We start from the raw sequence: 22,239 nt of genomic DNA, 5'->3' as shown, positions 1-22,239 counted from the left end.
ACGGTGTTCTCAGCAGAATTCATTCTGAGCTCAGAAAATAAGCCTGGAAAGAAGGAACCAGACCTGCTGGGCCAAAGGTACACAAACAAGAAAGCAAATAGCAAGTAACTGGCCTCGAGCACTTCAGACAAAATTGGAAAGAACTCCTCACTGACAGCAAAATCCAGCTAAAAAAAGAGAATGCGAGGGCTCCTCGGAGTGCTGGAGGGCACAGGAAAATCAGCGCTGAGTCTGGCTTCCCACCTGAGAGCTGCGCTTTGCAAATGGATTCAGTTGGCAGGGGATGAAAATCTCAGGAACAGGGACTGAAGAAGCTGAGGAAGGATGCCCAGGCTAGACGTACCGTAACGTTAAACAAAATGGTTCTGGTCCGGCGCGGCATCTCAGGACACAGGGCATAGGAAACGTGTCACCTTGGTATGCTGCAAAGAATTTGGCATTGGTTTATCGGTGTAAAAATTGCATGCTTTTATTTATTTTTTTTATTCTATTGTAGTTATAAAAGTGGACCTGAATAATGAAAAAGTTACTGAGAATATTGTGGACCTGAATACGTTTGGTGAAGCGGTGTTAAGTTATGTGTGTAACAAAGCCAAGAGGGATGCACAGTCATTCTGAAGAGTAGATTAAGATTGAGATTTTTGTCATTGTCAGCAAGCAAATACCAATCAGGCAGTCCATCCAGGAACAATTCAGAATTTGAGGAAGGTCTGAACTTTCCCAGAATGATGCATGTAACATACCATGTCTTGCATGGATACTCCTTTTTTCGGTCATTTTTGCTCTACTGTTACAAGAATTTGATTGTGGGTGATAAAATTTAATGGATGGTGTTCAAGAATGCTAACAGCCAGTAGATAAACAAAAAAAAAAAGTGCAAAATAGGATTGTTACTAACCATAAAGCTTGAAATTAGAGGACTGTATGTGGTCATTAGGCCCATGCCCTTTGAAAATGCAAGTGAAAAATTCCCCAGGTCTTCATTTAATATCTTTGCCGGGTGTTTGTTAGACAAGCTGGGTTTAGCCTTTTGGATCTGTTTTTTAATCAGACGCTTTATCTGCTTTATGTGTCTGGGAAGAACAGTGCTGACGGTATCTTGAAAATGAGAGCAGTGCAGTGAGAAAGTTACTGAAGGTGGGAGGAAGGGGAAAAAAGATGAATTTTAGAAATCAAATGCATTCTTGTTACAGCAAACGAGACCAGGGCCTCGTAGTGTCCTTGTTTGTAGCCCCCAGTGACGCTGTTTGCTCTAAAACCAAATGAGAGAAGCAGACAGAAGCGCAAATCTGAAAAATTATTTGCCCAAAGGTGCCAGCGAGGCAGTGGAAAAATCCCCAGCTTCCCATGTCACCGGGATGTGGCTGTCTGACAGATCAAATTCTGCAGCTAAAACTCCCTGCTAGAATCCTGATTGTGTTTCAGCCCTGAGAAACTGTCACCTCAAGGATTTTCCCCGTGCCTTTTGTTGCCACACTCGATGGAGTAGGCTTTGTGACAGCCAGACCTGATTGTGGTGGAAACTGCCAGACCCGCCACATAACTGACAGGAGAAGTAAAAGTCGGAGCAGGGCCGGGGACTGATCTCATTGCCCACGCCTTAATTCTGCTTGTTTTGCCTTAGACCTGGCGAGGAGCTCGGCTGGCGCGGTTGTGCTGATGCTGCAGATCCCAGAGGTCGTCCCCAGCCCTCCTGACAGCTTTGAAGGTTTGCAGAAAGCCAAGGCGCAGGTAGCGAGGCAGTGGGGATCTCGGCCTGATGCTCGCTCTCCAGTCAGTGTCAGAAGAGCAGCTCCTCTGGAAATAGCTCTCGGAGGTGAGGACTGCATTTTGAGTGCTGGGTTCTCAGCAGGAGGTAGTTCGGCGTCCTGGGCTGGGGTCAGGCTGAGCAAGCAGGAGGTGGAAGTGCCTCACAGGTCTCTGTTCGTAGAACTAACACGTTACACGAAATGGCATCTGAGTGACACCCGACTGCTGCAGCGTGTGCATCTCCAGCAGTTTGCAGTGTTACCTAAATTCCCTGGCTGTGGGTTTTCTTTGTTTCAGTGAGCACCCTGGGCCTGGTGCCCTTTCTGTATGGTTTGTGTATGCCCAAGGCTCGGTGGTGCAGCCTCATCTCGGTGGGGCAAAATACGTGAGGGTGTCTTCAAACACCACCCTGGCACAGAAATGGAAAGGGCAAAGAATGAAAAGCTGGGGCTTTCCGTCCTGTCTCTTGTATCAGGAGAGAAATTGCACCTTTCTGCAAAGTCTTCTCTTCTTCCCTTTCCAAAGAAGGGAAGAAAGCAAGAGGAAGCCAAAAGAAAGTGAGGACTCGAGAGAACAGTGCCTGAGCATGGGGGTGATGATCATTTCTGTTCTGCAGGGAGCCCCAGCCAGAACTGCGGGTCAGCGAGGATTTGCAGGGTGAGGGTCCTTATGCTGAGGGCTGTAAAGGAAAGGGGAAAAATCTTGAAAACAGTGCAGGCTGCTAATATGGGTACTGTTTGCATTTCTGTCTGTAGCTGAAGTTATGGCTGTGCATAAATGAAGTTGTGTAGGGTGTAACACGCTTGTCCAGCTGCTTTGAGGCTCTGAGTGGCAGTAAGAGAGGTGTCTGGAGGTAGAGAAGCTTCAGCAGGCTTTGGCTCGAAGTGGGCATGTATGGAAATATCTCCTCTGCCAGAAGTGGTATTAAACTGGGAGTTTTATCTGCTCCAGTCAAAGGGATCCTCTCAGGCTACGTGTGAACAAGGGTGTATGGGATCTAGCATGGTTTGATGGACTTACAGAGCTGTTCTTGTGGAGAGCACCCAGTAATTGCTTCTGCGCTCTGTTGACTGAGTGATAACACCCGGGTAGGTTTATAAATAGCAGAGCAGGCGATCCCTGAAGCATGGGGGTGTGAGGGGGGTGTGAGCCAGTGTGCAGAGCACCACCGCTGCCCTGCCCTGCCCGGTGCCACAGCACGGCACAGCGACATCCCTTGCTGCACAGGCCGTGCTGGTTGCTTCCAGCTAGGAAAGGGCTCGCAGGAAAGGTGGTGCCGTAGCCTGCAGAGGAGGTCTGCCCTGCCCAAAGCAAGCAGCCCATGGGCTCCAAAGCCCCATGTCTCCCCTCGCTGCCCCACACCTCAGATCTAATGGTAATGAGATTTTTAAACCTGGGATTTGGGACAATTTCTGTCTGGTTTCTGCATCAATGAAGTTCACTCTGTGACTCACACTCTTTATTTCACACCCTAGAGGCTAGAAACTTTTTTTCTTCTTTTTTATTTTTTTTTAAAGATGACATTCTCTTGTAATTATTGAACTCCCAAAGCTCAGGGCTGAAAATAAACCCCAGAAAATGTGGCTAGACTCCCAAGGAAGTGCCAAGCACGGCATGACTGTGATCTAGAGTAGTCTAGTCGTGTAGACTGTGAACAGTTCGGAAGATCCCGCAACCCCGGGAAAACCTGCTCTCTTGGGGTGCAGTAACTCCTTGATACGCTGGTAGGAGTGATACTGTTTACGTGGCCTTCTCGAGGCCTGCTTGGCCCTGACTGCATGCTCTGGTTTATCCTCAATCTCAGTCTTAATGCCAAAACACTTCCTTTCAGAGTCAGTTTACAGAAAGTGCGTTGCTGCTCCATTGGCAGAGATCAGTATCTTGAAAGCCATCTGTACTGCAAGAAACAATACTATCTTGTCAGGGAGATGGTGAGAACGATAGCCTACGTGTTGTATGTCTTGTGATTTAGCAGCTCTGTGTAGACATCCAGGAAAGGCAGGCACATGAAAAGCACAGTAAAAGGTGCATCGGGAACGTACATACAGGAAGATAAACCAGGAAGCCACGAACAAAGGTATTCTGCAACCAGATGCCGCTTGGGTAAATTAAGCAATTAGTCACCTTTCTTCTTTGCAGGTTCAGTGCTCGCTGTTCCTTTCATGTACAATAAATCACAATTTTGATGTATGTCTACCATGACTCTGACCTACATTTTATGTGGAAGCCAGGAAAACAGAAACCAGTTCTGCAAAGCAGTGTTCAGAGAAAGTAGAGGAGCAGTGCATCGAAATCGTAGGTGCATGGGGAGGAGAGACCGCAGCTAGTGGTTCGTAGGGCCCATGCAGTGTTTATTCTCCAGAAGCAGACCTCTGTTTGCCAGTATGACCTGGCAGAGTGACCTGAGAGGTAGGTGCCCAAAGGACGGGAAGGGGACAGAGGACTGCGGTACCCCGGTAACTCCCAGCAGGTTCTGGACGCCGGTTACAAGCACTAGCTGCAAGAGAGTGGGAGCAAGGAGCCTTTACAGAGCCTTGGAGGGGAGAGGAGATCAATATCGAGAGAGGAAAAGAAAACTGGTAGAGGCAGTTGTGGTAATTACCACTTCAGGGATGATTTTCATTAACCTCCAAGATCTTCCTCTCCGCAGAGATCAGACAGAAAAGGGGGAAGTGAAGCCGTGTCAGATGGGATGCAGGAGGGAGGGGGAAGAAGAGAGAGGACAGGACATCCTCTCAAGAGCCTGGGAGAAAAAAAGTAACACCCTGGACCAGTCTGTAAATCCAACAGTGAAGACAGACCCAGGGGCAAGGTATTTGTTCACTGTTTTCTTTTTTAAGTTTGCAAAACATTAATATTTTAAATACTTTATTCTTCGTTAGCATAATTAAGAATACACAAGCCTAAACTCACTGAAAACAGAATTAACAAATTAGCAGGTGCAGGGATTTGGAAGCAAGAGGTTTGGGAAAACAGAGCTTGCAAATGTCGGCATTAAGTAGAGCAGTGAAATCGTGCCAAGCCTTATTTATGGATTTGTGCATTTCCTTTGCATAGCCCCACTCCTGCAGCCAGAGGAATACAGCTCAATTTAAACATGAACCCCCTGCAGTTATACTGTAGCTGAGCCTAAAACTGAGAGCATACAAAATAAATCTCTTCTGAAGAAAAACTGACGAGCCTCACCTCAGATGTCTTTTGAAAGCCGAGATATCTTGGATGAACACTTAACTGAAAAGGGAAGCAAACTGCAAAATGAAATCCAAAAGAAAATGAGAGAAAATTTCAGAATAGTATCTTGAAGAAAGAAAATACAAAAGAAGCAGCAACAGCCTTAAGTTACACTGCAGACAAGAACCTGGGGAGGAAGCGAAAGACATCCTGCGCCCGTATGAGAAGTTCCCCTTAGGAAGACCAGGGGCTGACTTCCAAGCTAATACCCTACAGATTTTGCAGCATGTGACACAGCCACCCTGTGGAATATTTAAAATCCGATATTTCTCCAGCAAGGTGAGACGTTCCCAGTTTTTATCATTGCCTCCTGTGCAGCCTTTCAGGGGGACAGAACTGTCCCCAGGAGGGCATGAGCCACGGGAGTGAGAAGTCCCTGCCGTCGGGCTTCTGGGTGACTGGACAGAGACTGGAAAAGACTGCGAGAAGCCTTCCAACTGCAAGATCATGGGTCAGGAGTCATCTGCACCTCAGGCTTGTGCCCAAGGAAGGGAGACTGCAGTATTCCTGTTAAGCAGAGCCTCTGCCTGTCAGGTGAGGAGCAGGTGTGGGCAGAGGGCACCAACAGGGCACGGGGAGAGCATTTCACATCGCTCTAAAGGGGCTCGGTGACTCAGCTCTCATGGAGGCATTCAGACTCCAGGTTGCTCTGACATTGTGCTGTTTCTCGGTAGATGCTGAAGGATCTGTTGCACATCTAAAGCTACACGTGCGCGTGTGTGTCCGTGTATTTCTGGGCAGTTCTGGCCAATTGTATCTTGTTTTCATGGATGGTGCAAGTCCCTTGATTTCATTTTTCTGCAGATTTCTCATCTGTACAATGAGAGGATGAGGTCTTTCTGTCCTTCAGAAAGTACTTTCAGATCTGTGCCTGAACAGCCCTGTAAGAACTGGGTGTTGTTATTGTTGGTAGCCAAAGGGCACAGTGTCAGTAGGCAAAGATTAAGAAATAACGTGGTTACTGCTGCAAATCCCTGACCCAAATCTCTGACTTTACAAGAATGGTCTGGCGGCTGAATAGGCAAGTTTTATGCTGGTGATGTTATTCAGGAACTTTATTAGGGCATTAATAGAAGCCAATCGGTGTCGTATGCATTTCTTTACTTAGAAGCAGTGTTACTCCTCTTCCATGCTGGTTTGCGTCTGTGCAGCATTTACTTGTGTCTTTTAAATTCTCCTGCTTGATTCTCTTGAGAACAACATTTCTCCATTTCCCTTTCCTTGGAACTGGGCAACACTGATGTGAGAAAGGAGCGTGTGATGCTTCTGTGGAAGCATCCTTCCGAGAAGCTCCGGTCTGCTTTGAACAGCAAAATTAGGAACAAAACTGAGCCAGAACCAGAGCCAGTTACCACTGCCCGGTGAGGCAGGAGACTGTCAGCAGAGGGGGCTGCAGGGGGCGGCTGAATTTTTACACGGGTGCCAATGCAAACGCTTCCAGCAGGGCTTCTTGAGAAATGGTAGCTGATAACTGCTAATAAATCCACCCATTACTGAGACGAGAAACAGAGCCTACCCAGCTGTCACTGTTAGTTGTTTATAGCTCGCTGCAACTGCCCTTTCCTCGTCCCGACAACTGTGCCGTAATCTTGTATTTCCCTTCAGCGGGTGGGCGGTTTACTTGCACTTTCAGCTAGGCTGAGGCAGGTCTAACAGTCCCTGCTGCCACCAGCTCTCCTAGAGACGATGCTCAGAGATTATCATGTTGATTGAAGAAATGATTACAATGCTCATTGAGCACGAGTGTGAACGGGGTGGGGGGAATCTCTTCCCCAATAGCTGCAGCAGCTAGAGATTACAAGCAGCAGGCGCAGAAACGGTGGACACAGAGCACGGAGCTGATAATGATGCCATGCCACATTAGTGCTGCATTAGCAGATAAGACAAGGGGGCGGCTTGCTTGACAGTATTTCTCAGTTCACTTGACATCTCTTTTCTGTTTTTAGATGGTGGAAAATGGCCGATCTCAAAAGAGTAGGGGAGAGAGCAGTGACGTCAGGCAAAATAAGCTTTGCATTTTGTCTGCCTTTGCAAAGATCCACACTGAATATATTCCAGGGCATTTGTTTTGTAGTGCCTCACAGTACACGTGTATGTATTCGCACCCGTGTCGTGGCTGTGTGGAAAGAAGTGGGAGAACTACAGACTGTAAGTACTTCATTGCTATAGTAGCTGAAAGCACGTACAGGAGCCATCCCATCCCCAGGGTGTCGTTTTAGTAGCCCAGACTGATTTTTGTTTAGGAAACACTGAAATACTGCAGGGATGGGTCAGCACTCTCCCACTTCCCCTGCCTCACAGATAGGAGCTTTGCAGCTGGGCTTCACAGAAGGGTTTTTCTGACATCCTTTCCATGACACTGCGCTGGAAGCTGTGTCTTGCTTTCAGGACGGATGTAACCAAGTCTGGGCTACCAAGACCCTGCAAAGATCTTGCTGGCGGAGCAGGAGGTGGGTAGGATTGTGGCATCCCCTGAGCCTGGGGATGACTGCTGCTCCTTGTTCTACATAGCTACGTAGGCTATGTGCTGACCAGCCGGGCAAGGAGGAGATGTCCTGTTTATTATTGTCCTGAGACCACTGGAAGTGGCTTGCTCCCATGCTGTGATGGATCCTGGTCAAGCGAACATACCTAGGGCTTGTCCAGGTTGATGTGAAATGCTGCAACAATTGGGTGCAACTAGACTGAGACAGGCATGAATGTGGGCACTAATATAGCTACTGGAAGCTGTAATGCCAACTGGGAGCTTCCCAATAGCGTTTCTCTGGTGACTTTCACCCTTGAATGACACCAGTATCTCCTGCTCGTGTGAGAGGCCTTGAGAGTCATGTGCAAACAGAGGAGTAGGAACAGAAATACGCCGAGCTGAGCCAGGCAAGTGCAAAGCATTTTCCTCCATGGCAAAGCAGAGAGAAGTGTTTTTCTCAGGCACTGTTGAAACTCAGAGCGTTACTCATTTGGATGAATTAAGCAGCCTGCCCACAAAATGTAGGGAGTGTGTATGTTCTGAATCGTTGTTACTCCGTGTAGTTTAAAATGCAGCACTCTGAGCGGAGCTGCTTTGAAATAGGGTTCTGCTGAAGAGAACATCCAGCTCAGCAGGCAGCGTGGAGAACAGAGAACCTTTGGGGTCAGGGGGAGAAGAGCAGCTCTTCTGGGTTGCTGCAGGTGATCATCACTAGCTAGAATCAGTGGTGGCCTGCTGCAGCACCCCAGAAAAAAGCTCTATGTTCTTGTCCCCAGCATTATGAAGTACCGAAGCAGTAGGTTCAGCAGAGGAGCCCAGCAGGAAGAACAAAATGTGTAATTGTTTTGAAGAGAAAGGCAAGGAGAATCAGAACCTTTGGCTTTCCAAATGCGCGGGTTTATCATGAACTTCTCTGTGGTCAGGTGAATTCGGATGTGAAAAAGGGCTATCACGCTGGCAAACCTGTCGGTTTTGTTTCCAGCCACAGCAGTTAGACAGAACAAATGCAAAAGTCTTTTCCTACACATTTTCCATATGTACTTCTGCAGACATGTATAGCAATGGCACTCTTCCTTCTCTCAAAAATTAAATCTTCCTTCTCTGCCCTGTTACATGCTGGGATTAGGATTTAGGGTTTAAGCACGTGTGGTAAGGTGTCTTTGGTTGTTGTTTTCCTTTGAAATACATACATAGAGCTGTGCTCCTCTGCTTGAGAAGGCAAAGTCAAACCAAGTGCTTTGCGCATGGAAGAGTTAGAAATACTCCTTACTTACTTACTTTCTGGGCTAGTTTGTCTTGAAGGGTTGTGCTGGCTCTCAGAAAGGCTGCATACGGCAGGGAGAGCTTTTCATCCGGGAGGGGATTCAGCCATGCCAAGATTCCCATCCTCCAGCAGGAGGTAGCCTTGTAGATGTCATGGACTGACCTGGTTTAGCACCCTATTGCCAGAAGATTGAGAATTGAGTTTGATTTCTAAGTTTTAGTTAAGACCACTGCCTGCTTAAAGAAGAGCAGGTGCTTTCATGAGCCCAGCGGTATCTCCAAGCGTACTATGTGCACGGTATCTTTTGTGCTGGTATTTTTATGCATACACATATATATATACACGTATCTACACATACCCATATGCGGTTGGTTGTGACTCATTGATTGATTATGCAGCGGAAGAGAATTATACCAAGGAGTTGGCCTTTCCAAATCAAACATATATATCTGATAATTGTCACCCTCCCCAGGAAGATCAGAATCGCAGCTGGGACTTGAGTCAAATTACGACATTTTGAGTTACTGGCAAAGAATTTTCTTTTGGCTTCTGTAAATCTATAATCTGAAGTTTGAGGTTCTCTTCTTCTACAAACGCTTCTCAGATTAGAAGGTTACAGGCAGTACCCCAGTGACTGAATTTATTCTTAACTACGCCTTAAGTGATGATGAGCGAAAGATGTTCTACGAAGGATTTTTCTACTCATCTTCTAAGGACACAGCCACCTATGTGAATCATGAACAACTGCAGCCTTGCATTTTTATCACTCACTCTATTAGTGCTCTCCCTTTCACTCAGCTTGGGCAGTGAAACTAGATTACTCATCTTGAATTTTATTAGCTGTCAGTTTCTCATTTTCATGTTGTACTGCAATGCTGCAAGATTTGGAAAGCACTTATTCCAGGAGAATGATATATCTTATGTAACTTACGAGCTGAATATAAACTTTCTGAGCTCATAGAGCTTTTGCTGAAGGAAGCTTACACCACTGTATTCACCAGAAGGTCATTGCATTTTTATAATTTTCAAAATTTTCTGAGGCTGTACATTGATGTGTTCAGCAGTGGCTCTTTTTGCATTTAGCAGCATCAGGAAAAATTCTTTGCTTCTGACCGGGGAGGTGGTGGTGTGATACAGAGATGTCATGAGAGGCAGCGAGATTTAGACCTGCAGTGTGGTCCCCACTGAACTCCATGGAAAAAGCTATTTTCTGGGAGAAGACAGTATCTTTGCAGGAGAAAAGGAATTGCAGAATGTTACAAAGTAAGTTTTATTTCCTCAGACTGGAGGAGGTATAAGCTCAGTCAGGCATTGTTAGTAAATAAGATCTAGAGCACTTAAAAGAAGGATTCAATCACAATTCAATTGGTCCATTAACTAAATGTAATATTATTTACCTAAGTGGCCCTTCTGGACTATTTCATAACTCAGGTTTATAACCTTTTTTAAAAAAGATCAATATTACTGAGTGCACAGTCCCCTGAGCATGATGGAAGAGTCAGGCCATTTTAGCAGCTATGGTCTGTGATTTCCAGAGCTGAAGGTCCAGACGAGAAATGCGAAATGAGGAAAATACTCTCCTGGAAATAGTAAAAAGAAGAAATAGCCTCGGAGAGAAGGATGGAGAGGAGCAGCGAGGTGAGATGTGTTGCAAGAGATCAGCCCTTTTATTGGGCTCATGCAGCTAGAACACAGAGGCAGGCTCTCCAGTGCACAGAAACCCTCCTGCAAATCTGAGAGAGAAGCTGTAGTGACATTTAAAGCCACACACACGGGTTTGCCAACATGTGTCAGAGCGAATCTCCAGTGGGAGGGAGCAACCGACCGCTCTATTTGCGACTTGGCAGATGGGCTGTTTTGTTGTCTGCTCTAATGTGTGATGCGAGCTGGCTGCTCACGCTGAGCCCCGTCAAGTGGGAAAGGTGGCTCTCTGCTATCGACCCCGCGTCCATGATCCAGTGGTTGATTTGCTCCTGTCAGCTGGGAGCGACGAGCTCCTGCACCTCAATTCAGTGCCCCGACAAATCGCTGCTGGGAGGCTCAGCAATCAGGAGCGGTGGCATTTTTCCACGTCTTTAACCAGCATCGTGAAAAGTCAAATGGTAAAAGCAAACAAAAGCCAGGAAGGAGCTGTTTCATGGCTGCGCTGCCGTTAACTGGTGGGGCGCTGGCTCCCACCATTTCAGCTCTTCTCCTCCCCTTCCATACAGGTCATCCCCATCGCTGTGAGACCAGGAGGCACGTGGCTGTTTTGTGTCAAGTGGGGAAGAAAGGAGGGCTCCTGACAGGTCCTAAAAAAAAAAAAATCGTACTGAAACCTCATGAAATTTTCAGTGGCAAAAGGCAATGCTGCTGAGAGACCTTTGCCTGTCTGTCCTCATTAAGCACGTCTCTAACTAATGGCTACTGTTCGGTGCTGCTCCCTGGCTCTCCTTTCCCCCTGCCTCTCCCACAGGGCTCAGGCTGCTCTTCCCTGTGCTGCCACACATCACTCCGAACCACGTGCAGTTTTCACAATGTGCTCTCCTACAGGAAATATCAGAGAGGAAAAGCAATTTTTGTTCTTTCCACTGCCTTCCGCGGTGCCGATGCGATCTCTGGTTCACCTGGGCACGGCACATCCATTTGATGAATTAAATTGATCGCTCGGTGTCGAGTTGTGATCTGGGGCAGGAGGCCCGCGGGGACGTGGAGGACAGCACAGGGTTGACCGAAGGTTTTGTATAGATGGTGACATGTGAAGCTGCTTTTAGTTTTCAGTGAAAGCCTCTGTTTTCAGCCCTTGACTGCAGTAAAACTGTTCCCTTGTGCTCATAACGTGGCCACTCTGAGGGTGCAGTCCAAAAGCAGGTGGCAGACAATCCCTCAAGCCCCAGTGCCGTTTCTCTGGTGCCATTTCTCTCTTCCAAGACAGAAAAGTGTCCCTGCTGACACAGGGTATAGCTGCGTCTGACCCGAGTCTTTGACAATGCAGAGCAATTTTTGCAGGGACAGGAAACCCATTTTGTGTTATTAGACAAATACGGCTGGAAACCTTCCTTCTCCAAAGCAGACGAGGTGTTTTGCCAGGTGTGGCAGCTTTTCAAGTGGCTGAAGCTCTCAGTTCTCTGCCAGGCAGCATACAAGCGGTGTCAGACTGAAACGGCTTCAAGATTTGGGCTAATAGTTCAGGGGGAAGAGAGATCCAACTGCGGAGAGGTGATAGTCTAAGCTGAGTGATAAGACATCTGCTTATCTTGTGTAGCTTGCTTCGTGGTGTTCTTGGTTTTCTGCACCTGTTCATGCTGCAGATAGCACCATCGCAATAGCCAGGCTTTGGATATTCTCTGCTGCATCTGTAGTCAGGCGTAAACTAGAAAAAAAACACCTTTCCTTGCCCCAAATATTAACTCAGGTAGCAGAAAATGCCTCTCTGTAAAGAGAAGTCATGGAAAATGTGTGCTTTCAGGCTTTCTTGCATGGATTCCAAAATTTTAATGTGACTATGTTTCTATTTTTGCTACCTTACCAGCATGCCCTCGTTTCTTTTCTCTAGGCACCTCAGAATTGCAACCCCCTTTTCTTACGTGGACTTCATCAATATTTCTGTCATTTCTCAACCAGTAAGCAGGTGACAGTACCGCTTTGGAACAAACAAGCAGTGCAGGATGTACTGGTGTTGGCTGTTTCTTTCCCCAAGTGATGCTGCTTCCAGGAGACCCAGGGTATGGGGAAGTGGCTGCTAGAGAGCAGCAATCCTTGGAGTTGTTTGTTCCATGTCAGAGCACGTGCATGTGTTTGGCTGATGCTCTTTTCTCTGGTTTTGGAAGAGAAAGCCATCAAGCTTGGAAGGTGAGCCTGTAATTTTGCTGGATCTCACCCGGGTGGCTGCTCAGCAGCTAAACATTTTGCTGAAGTTGTCCATAGAATCCAGGCAGAAATATATGAGTTTTGACACTCGTGTGATATCATTTCCAAACGTGGTCGACAGCCTGTGTTAGTTGGGCTATACAGATGATTGCATGAGAAGAATTCAAGACAAATCATTCACCAGAGCCTTTCCTGTGTGGCTTTATTGCAGCTTCTTGTGTGCCTGAAGTATTAAAGAAATGCTCTGTTGGACTGAGGTTGTACTGGGAGATGGGATCTCACTGAGGAGTTAAGATATCTGAAGGGTTTTTTCTTTCTCTTTCTACAAAGCGGTGGGAAAGGAAAGGGATCCAGTTCTGGCACGATGTTTCAGAAGGTGACATTTGTTATAACTCACTGCAAATGTTACTCACCATCTACAAAACATTCAATTAAACTCAAGAGCAGTGAAAAATACCCAGCTCCACTTCAGCAGCTGCACTTGGCATCAGAACCCCTCGGGTTCCTTGGGAGCCAACAGCTGGAGACCTCCACGCCTTGGCTCTGTCCCACCTGTCCCTGTTCCCTGGAAGCCAGGTTGTCAAAGATTGCTGTGACCAAGCAGGGAAGTGGCTTTCTGTGCTGGCAGTCCTCCTAGAACACTGATTTTCCTGATGAAATCACATTCTTGCAGAGCACAACCCCCCCCCCCAGTCGATGCATTAAACAAAGACCACCATAAGCTGCTGGTTTGGAAGTCAAAAATAGGAAAAATTGTCCAATACACGTACGATTGTTTGTATGCAGATCGTGGGTCCTTTTGCCTCTGATGCCTTTGTGTGTGCCTTCAGGTTACAGCACGGAGCTGTAAGTCATGAACTGCAACCAACACAAACTTTGCTCCTGCTTGCAGGAAACCAGGACACTGAGCACGCACATTTTTGGTATGCCAAAGCCGTTGTTACAGATCTCTGGCTCCCCAGGAACTTCGCAGATGTAACTTTGCTGTGTGCTCCAGCCACCCACTGTTTTGCAGTGTCAGCTGGGCTGGAGCTCAGATCCTCCCACTCTCCGCACCGGGCCCGCTACGCTGGAGCTGAAGGCAAAATGCAAATGGGCTGCGCTGAGCACGGCTGCCTTATGGCACGGTGCAGGGGGGTGCTGGAAGCAGAACCTGGAGCATCTTGTTCCTGGTTCAGCACCTGAACCACGAGATCTTGCCTCTCATTGCCTCTTTATTAAAGCTCCTCATTCCCCTGGATAGGGGACTGAAATGGAACAAAGCTCCGGCTAATTTTCTGCATAAGCCATTGAGTTTTGGGCAAGGAGATGGAAAAAGCCATCCAATTAGCTATTGCTGCTGGCATCCCCTGGGCCTGATTTGGTGTGGTTTGTTGATGCCAAGCAGAGGTAGATAACCATGGCTCCCTTTTTGCTTTGGCGTGAAAACCTTTCCAGCCCGTATTTCCTATGAGTTCAGTCACCTGCTAGGCTCTTTGAGCTGTGTGAACGAGCTGTAATTCCTCCAGTTTGCTACACTTGTTCCAGGGCAGGCTTTACTTCTCATTTTCCTAGGTTCTAAACAACATCACTGCCTCTGGAGAGCAAGGGTGGTGGCTCTCTTCATCAGCCTGTCTGGGTCCTATTTATAAACGAGGAGAGTGAGAAATTATGTTAAAAACTTGGAAGCTTTAAAAATAAAACTGTGACCTAGTCAAAGAGTAAACATTAGAGAAAAATAAAAACCTATTTTAAGAGATGGAAATGGAGAGGAAGCAGCAAAAGTAATTCAAAGAGATTTTAACTGTAAATAGGAGGGTGTAAATCCTCCGATAACTGGAAGTTCAGATGCTGAGGACCTGGCTCAATGGTGAAAAAGGAGGGAAGAAAAAAGACATTGAGCAGGGGAAAAAAAAAGCAAGGTGAGAAATCCACCTCACTGTACGTGACAGATTATCCAGAAACAACAGGATCGTGCTTCTTTCCAGACAAAGGAAAGCAGTGTTTAAGTTGGACTTAGAAGTATACCGAGTGCCTGTCATGTATACATCTTCTGAGCAGTGGTGTATCCTTAATTGTATCCTTAATTTTTTCAGGTAGTCATTTAATGTGGGGTTGGTCAGGGAGTGTTGAGGTTGTACTGAGAAGAAAAGATTTAAAAAAGGAATCAGAAGCTTTTACTGCAAGGGATATTTGGAGATCTGTCCCCAGGAGGAACAGATAAGGGTTGCTTGTCCATTTTTTCACATCTGCTTATTTTTCCCCGACAGGTTGCCTGGTCACTATGAACAATGGCCCAGCTATACTACAAAAAGGTAAACTATTCACCGTACAGAGATCGGATCCCGCTGCAGATCGTGCGAGCAGAGGCAGAGCTCTCGGTGGAGGAGAAGGCCTACCTCAGCGCCGTGGAGAAGGGGGACTATGCCAGCGTGAAACATGCCTTACAAGAGGCGGAGATCTACTACAACATCAACATTAACTGTATGGATCCTCTTGGTCGCAGTGCCCTTTTAATAGCCATAGAGAACGAAAATCTGGAGATCATGGAGTTACTCCTGAGCCACAGCGTGTACGTGGGAGATGCTCTGCTCTACGCGATACGGAAAGAGGTGGTGGGAGCTGTGGAGCTGCTGCTGAATTACAGGAAGCCAAGTGGTGAGAAGCAGGTGAGTCAAGTGTTCCCCTTCAGCTGTTACCTTAATAAAATCCTGTGTGAGGAAAGTGGTGCTCCACAGAGAAGGGGCTGTTCGAGAGTCAGAAGCCGGAGTCCTTAATGCAGAGCCCTTGCTCTAAATGTGCAGAGTGGATGTGGGCAGCTTGGCTTGGATGATAACTTCCCAGGCTGAGCAGACACACTCAGCCTGACTTAACTCAGCGTTCTCAGTTTCACTCGGTGTTCTTTTCAGTCATACAGGGTTTGTGGACGTACTGATTTATAGGTTGATTTATAGACGCACACTTTGTAAAGGAATTTGGGGCTGTCTGAAGTTATATTCCAATATATAATATGAGCTATTGCCATGCTGCTGTGCTGATATTAATAAGTGGAATTGCTTTTCGTAAGTAAATCCTGAAAACACCCGAGCTTATAAATTACCGTAAGCAAGGAAGCAGTCTGCTAGCTTTCAGTACTTAGCCATAGTAGAGGCATCTTGGTCTCTGTCTCTGGAGAGCCCTAGTTCAGAACCGCTGAGGCAGTACACAACATTGCAGCATGAACTGAGGTGCTATATATCTGAGCGATGAACAGCTATGACCTGTGGGAAGGATCCTTAGCTGCAAAGCCATCAGTTACATAAGGCTCTTTGTGAAAAAGCACCAAATCTGGATCCTGTCGTTTCAAGTGTCACATATCACACTGTCCCTGGCTTTTTTTTTCATCTGCAAGTGATAGTGCTGGTAACTGGGACAGTTGGTATGCATTACTGACCACTGCCAATTTTCACAAGATCTGTGCTTAGAAAGGAACTTGCAAACCTGATGATCCTTATTTCTCAGGTCTTCTTCTGAAATCTGCTTGTACAGCCCTTTGTGTGTGAAAGAAGAAAAAGTTTAATATCAGTCAACCAGAAAAGAAAACTTTTCCAATAGGTAGAGCTTAGGACATAGTTTTTAAATAGTAATTTTACGTAGTCAAAGCAAACAATAAGGAAACACTCCAGGTCAACAATCAAGAATGCTCAGAAACAGCAATACTGCATACCACAGCAATGCTGTTCTAATGTGCGGTTTAAGTGCTAGGGAGATGGAAAATCTCTGCTATCAGACCTGAAAGTTGGGATGTTATTCATAGTTTTAATGTGTTAAAACATAAGCAGCAAAACAAGAGCCATAAATGGAGAATGAGCCATTTTTTTCCAAGCAAGTTGGACCATCCTATGCCCAACATAACAGAAAATAGAAGAAAGGGATAGATCACATTACTGAAAGTTTTAAGTAGCATGAGGAACTGCTAATAATTATTGCAGATTAATGATGTATTTCTTCGAAAATATCTTGAAAAGCAAGTGATGGGGTTCATATGTATTTCTGTAAGATCTCTTGATTACCGAAGCTTGGCCACTCAAATTCAAAGCCCTGATGGCTTAACTGGACAGAGGTCCATGAAATAAGAAGGATTTATTACAGCTGAAACTCAGCTCCAGCATCTCTAGGCAGTGATACATTTCATGCTAGGCCTGTTTCATTTTTCTTTGCTGGTGTGCAGCCATCGTTCTGTAGCTAGGCTTCTATCTGCTGCAAAGTTTACAACTTTCAGGGGAATGTGTGTGGGAGAAAAGATGCGGTGCCAGTTTCAGCTTTATTTACAAGGTTGTTACAAGACCAGATTTCATCGGTATGTTTTAATCTAGTGCTGGCTTGATGCAAGATCCCATGCAGAAATTGGGAATAACTTCCCTGATAACTCCCCTGGTTTGTGGTTCAGGCTCTTCTGTGAACTGCAGGAGGTGTTTGCCAGCAGAGGGCTGCAGGACTGGCCTTCCCCTTCTGTGGTTTCACTGATTGCTCTTGCGGCGACAGTAATTAACATTTGTTTCATGTGCAGTGATATCACGGTAAATGGGAAGACCTGCTTAGCTACACAAAGTCGGGACACACAGGTCAGCTTGTCAAAGCACAAAGCTAACATAGGAGGGCTTCTTGAACACGACTTCCCGAGTCTGATTCAAGAGCGGTATCGGTGCACATTCAGTAATTATCTTTGCTGGACCCTTTCTCAGAAAGTCCTTTGGGAATCCAACACTTAATTAATTCACAAAAAGCCCTTGCTTTGTCCTAATTAATTACTTATATGTTCAAAAAACCTACCCAAAATCTGCTGTTTTGGTTGTGTAGTTACCCAAGTTCACACCTCACGGAATGGTTTCTGTCTTGATGAGAAATCTGTAAGCTTACATCGCTTTGGTGTGTCAGATTTAGCTTTATCTGTTCCCGAATTGTACACAAGGTCCAGTTTCCCTGAACAAACGTGTGGGAAGGCAGCTCCTTGACTCAGGCATAGCAGCCTGTTTCCACTTTGGGGCTGCCTGCTCGTCTTCGCGGCACTCGAGGCAGAAGTGGAGGCAAAGCATCTTGTGATTGCTCTCTTAAATGCTTCGCGCACCACCTTCACCCGATGGAGTCTGGGGTCTGTGAAAGCCCGCTAGTTCCCATCTCCTGCCCTCTGCCTCCGAGAGGAGGTTGCTTGATGCTGTACCCAAGCCTTGCTGGGCATGAGGAGCTGTTCCTGTTTGTGTCAGTTCAGGTAATTGTTCTCTGCATCTCAAAAGCATCGCTCAGCAGCATCGCACTCAGCACAAGCCGTTTTACAGGCGTGGAGTCTGCTCATTCGTACCCCCTTATCCCCGTACTGCTGCCCCAACCAAAACCATCACAGGTTGCACGATGCCAGCCTTTTGTGGGGTTGCAGCGACTGTATCTAGACAGCAAAAGAGTCACCCAAATGAGGAAGGGCAGGGGGTGGAAGACACCACCTTCCCGTTCAGACGTGCCCTGCAGAGAGGTTTTGCTCCCAAGCCACAGAGCCTGTGAAGGGTGCTGTGTCCTGGGCGCTGCCTACCCGTTCCTTGAGAGCAGAGCTCTTCCCCGTGTGCTGACCTTTCCAGGGAGCAGAAAACAAACAAAAAAAATCAAATATAAGAAGTGACGTGTGTTGTGTGCCTCATGTAAGAGATCCAGGGTCTCACCCAGGATGGAAGGGCCAGGTGGAAATGGCTGAAAAGAGCAGGCGGCAGAGCTGCTCCTGGCCTGTCATTAAGTGACTGTGGGCAGTCATTGTTCAGCAAACCTTTGCTAGGCTCCTGTTTAAGTGCCATTTACTGAGAACACCGTGCCAGTGGCAGGGGTAAGTCATAGCCAGTAACTATAACAACACAAAGCTCCCACACTGCGGCCGTGCGGATGCGGTGTCTCGGGGGGGAGAGATGAGGGGAGAGATGACTCCGTGTGCATGCGGAGCCTACGGGAGCCAGGAGCACAAACCAGCCCTCTCTAAAGGCCACTGCAGAGTGCACGATAAATGAGTGTGCTGAACGGTGATGCGTTCAAAGAGATCTATTTCCTTTTAGGTTTCCTTCCAAGCAGGGTTCGTGGGCTATTTTAAGAAGTTAGCATTTCTCCTAGAACCCGTTCTGCCTGGTCCTGACAACTTAGGACTGTGCTGAGAGTCTCTCGATGAAACTGGGGAGACTTCATCAGCTACAGGCAGAACTATTGCTGCTACGGTAGCTCTGTGGCTAACGTAAGGAAGTTGCTGCTGTTGTGAAAGATGCTGGCACCTCTGGAGATTTGGGCTCCAGTGAGAGAGCCGTCAGAGTGCAAGCATCTTTCTTCTGCTACCTCGGGAAGACCACGCAGACATGCCAACGTGCGTCATTGGGGTTAACAGGAACTCAAAGCAACTTTCGAGTTTGAGTTCAGCACTACCACAGGAGCAAGAGAATGCTTTTGAATCCTATTGAACAATTTCTCCTTCCCAGTAAAGTCTTCTGCCTCCACACCTGTTCAATCTTGAGATTTAGGTGGTTTCGGGTGTGTGTTTTGTTTGGTGTTTTTTTTTTTTTTTTTGTTGCTGTTTTTGTTTTCCCCCAGAAGTCATTTTAGCAATGTGTTTTTGCCATCCAGACATCAATACCGTGCGTTATGTTTTCAGCCAGGCTGGAGTCTGCCGCTAACCTGCACTGACAAACAAGAGGAAGTATAAATCAGAAAATCCACATTTTCCCACTTATCGGAAGCATTTTCACTTTATCTTTAGTAATGGTTGTACCTCCATCAATTTTGAATCCTGCTGAAATCAGTACAAATCTTCCCTGTGACTTCAGACGAGGTCTGAGGAGCATGGAGGCATTTTTTAATAGCCTCTCGTGTGAATTCTGCCAGGCGGCTGCAGCTCCCTGTTAAGCGTGCATCACAGCTCGTGGCTTGCACACATCTCGCATTGTTTTTTGCCTTGTTATGGTGGATGTTTGCGGTGCAACAGGCGCAGGCTGTGCTGGCTGCCGAGCCACTTGCATTCTTGAAGAAGCTGCAGGCAGGCAGCTGAATTACTACACGTTGATGGTATGGCCATGAGCACCTTTACGGGTAGCTGTTTTCTTCACAACAATCAGAGCTGACATCAAATGTTTACATAAGGATGATACTAGCATCTCTCTGGTATCTGCCAAAATTAGCAATTTGTTCATGGCAGATGGCTCTGAATTAATCTGGTTCACAGATGGGACTACAAATGCAATTCCTCAATAATGAGAATAAAAAGAAAAGGGATCTCAGTATTTATGACCGTGATTCAATTTGTTTCGACGGTCTAAAGGCCTTATGAGTCAATGAGATCTCAACAGATACCTGCCCATATGTCTTCCAAAAGAAGAATCTGAACAAGAAATAAAGCCCTGGAAGAATATGGTTGTGGAGAGGAAGCGATGGAGAATAAAAGGCAAGCTTTTAAGTCTTAGCTCCTAATCCTCAGATACCTGCTGGTGGAAGGTTGCTACACTTGATAGTATTTGCAAACTTAACATTTGACCTCAAAAATCCTCTTTTAAATGAACTGATGAGTGAAAAATCCGTTGTCATCGGTGTAACTATCATAGATCAGCAGCCAAGAAACAATCTTTTGTGAACCAGAAATTATGTGGTGCGTTAAACCATGTTATTCTTGCCCAAATCCAGTAACTTCCTTGATACAGCGTGATTTGACTGATTTTTCTTACTCACTTAGGGTTCTTCTTCCTCTATGCACAGTCCAGTGCAAAGCTGCGTTCTGACTTCCAGCAGCCCTTGATACTTTCTGCATGGACAGACTCATTGCTAGCGTTGTCAGACCGATGCAGTCACTGACAGGAGCAGGTATCTCAGGTATCTCATGGCATGGAAGTTGGATTCCACAATCAGGAGGTGTAGGAATTGCAGGTATTCCTCGTGTCCTGGCTGAGCAGTTCCTGTGGATGTGTGTCACTTGCAGAGGTGCCTGGGGTAGGACCAAAGGACCTGGGTTTTGTAGCTGGGAGAAATGTTACCCCATCTCCTTCAGCAAAAGGTTTGTTTCCTTGATATTTAGTAAGGTTAAAGGCACAGGAGAGACTTGTGGACTTCCCAGCTGAAACTGCTGAGCCCTGTAGCACCAACTCCAAACCCATGAGCTGAGGATGGATGCAGGGAGAGCCTTCAGATACAGGCTGGACAAAGATGCTTCCTTCTGCAGTGGTAACATATTTTGGGTGCTCACACTGCTTCTGGGACATCATGGACGAGGTGGATGCCAACGTCTATGAGGTATTACGGAGGCATGAAGGACTGCAAAGGGATCAAAGCCCAGAGTGCCCTTCTGCAGTGCTAGCCATAGTTTGCAAGCAGTGTTTGTGTTCTTACAGCAGTTTAAAAAGCAGTTCAGCTAATTATGGAGGGCTGAGACGTTGGGTTACTGAAACCTGGGCACCTGTGTCATGGAAGTCTGTGGGTCTGACCCGGTCGTACAGTGCTGCACAGCAAGAACTCGGGAGCAGAGAGGCTAGCAGGCTGCTTGCTGTGACTCAGTACGGATACCGTGCCCTTTGGTGTGACTCAGACCAGCTGTTCCCATGTTGATACAAGAAGTCCGAAGTGAAAAGGGGAGGCTGGACCTGGTTGGGTGCACTCGGAGCCAGAGCTGAAGCAGTAGAGAAAAACCAGCCATGGGTTGTCAGTATGAAAATATTTGAAAGGCACAATAAGGAAGAAAGATTGTGTCTGAAAACAGCAAACTAGCTGTTACTGCTCCAAAGCCTAATGGCTCTGCCAGCACCCAGGCTTTTCATTATTTTTATTGATGCAGTAATAATTCACAGCTATAGTTAACGTGCCTTTGACATTGGCGGCTGCCTTCAGAATGAATTCCATCTAATTAAACAGTGAAATCAAAGATCACTTCAGTTAATGATTACATCTAACTGGGAGACTTCCCTCCCGCCCCACCGCCTTCCTCCCCAGGTGATCTTAAATCCACGAGAAGGTGCGAGGCAAAACCAGGAGCTTGGCAACTTATCACGGAGCTAATGAGCAGCAGCAGGGCTGAGGCTCACAGGCTGCAGCTCCGGCTTCCAGCCCCTGGCGGTGGCAAATGAGTCCCTGGCTCCTTCTCCAGGGCCAGCAGCAAAGCTGTTACTTCCTAGGAGGGCTGGTGGATCAGGGTGAGAACCACATCGCAGCACACACAAACACGGCACGCTTGTGAGCTAGCATGTGGACAGGTAGGGAAGGCAGGGGCGTGCTGTTAGAGGAGGTGCTTCCTGGGGAATTTTCTTTATTCATTTGTGGGAGTGAGCTGAGCGCTTGCCCGTGTCAGCTGCTAACAGCACAGCTCAGGAAAGCTGAAGTGCAGCGTGGTGGAGTGGCTGCTGGCGGTCTGAGCAGCTGGGAGCATCCTGCACACCCAGCAGGGCGCGTTTGGGGCCAGCAGTGGTACGGGTCTCAGCTGCGTGGACTGCCTGTAGCAAACCAGTTGTAGGAAAAAAGTTCCCTTTGTGTTCCTACACAAGTAAGCTTTTGGTCTCTCTATAGATCTGCCCATTAAGGTGTTAAATTCAATAAAACGTATTTGCTCACCTACCCAGCATCCATAAATGGGCCTCGTTCACTCACGAGCCCTGATAACAGCATTAGCTTCTCTCTTAGATCAGCCCCACAACATCAGATAACAAGATTTTTGCCTCTGGTT

At 46.9% G+C, this 22,239-nt stretch overlaps 1 protein-coding gene across 1 annotated transcript in view; it reads left to right on the top strand.

Moving 5' to 3' along the window:
• Positions 1 to 22,239, top strand: part of TRPC5 (transient receptor potential cation channel subfamily C member 5) — a 95,808-nt gene that overhangs the window by 12,309 nt on the left and 61,260 nt on the right. Inside the window, exon 2 of the mRNA XM_068697071.1 lies at positions 14,810 to 15,208. Coding sequence (XP_068553172.1) covers positions 14,831 to 15,208 — 378 coding nt within the window. The 5' untranslated portion in view covers positions 14,810 to 14,830. The remainder of the gene's footprint in view (positions 1 to 14,809; positions 15,209 to 22,239) is intronic.

The sequence above is a fragment of the Anas acuta genome, chromosome 13 (assembly GCF_963932015.1).
Source record: "Anas acuta chromosome 13, bAnaAcu1.1, whole genome shotgun sequence".
NCBI lineage: Eukaryota > Metazoa > Chordata > Aves > Anseriformes > Anatidae > Anas > Anas acuta.
The sequence above is the reverse complement of the archived record's forward strand: the minus strand, read 5'-3'. Positions and strand labels throughout refer to the sequence as shown.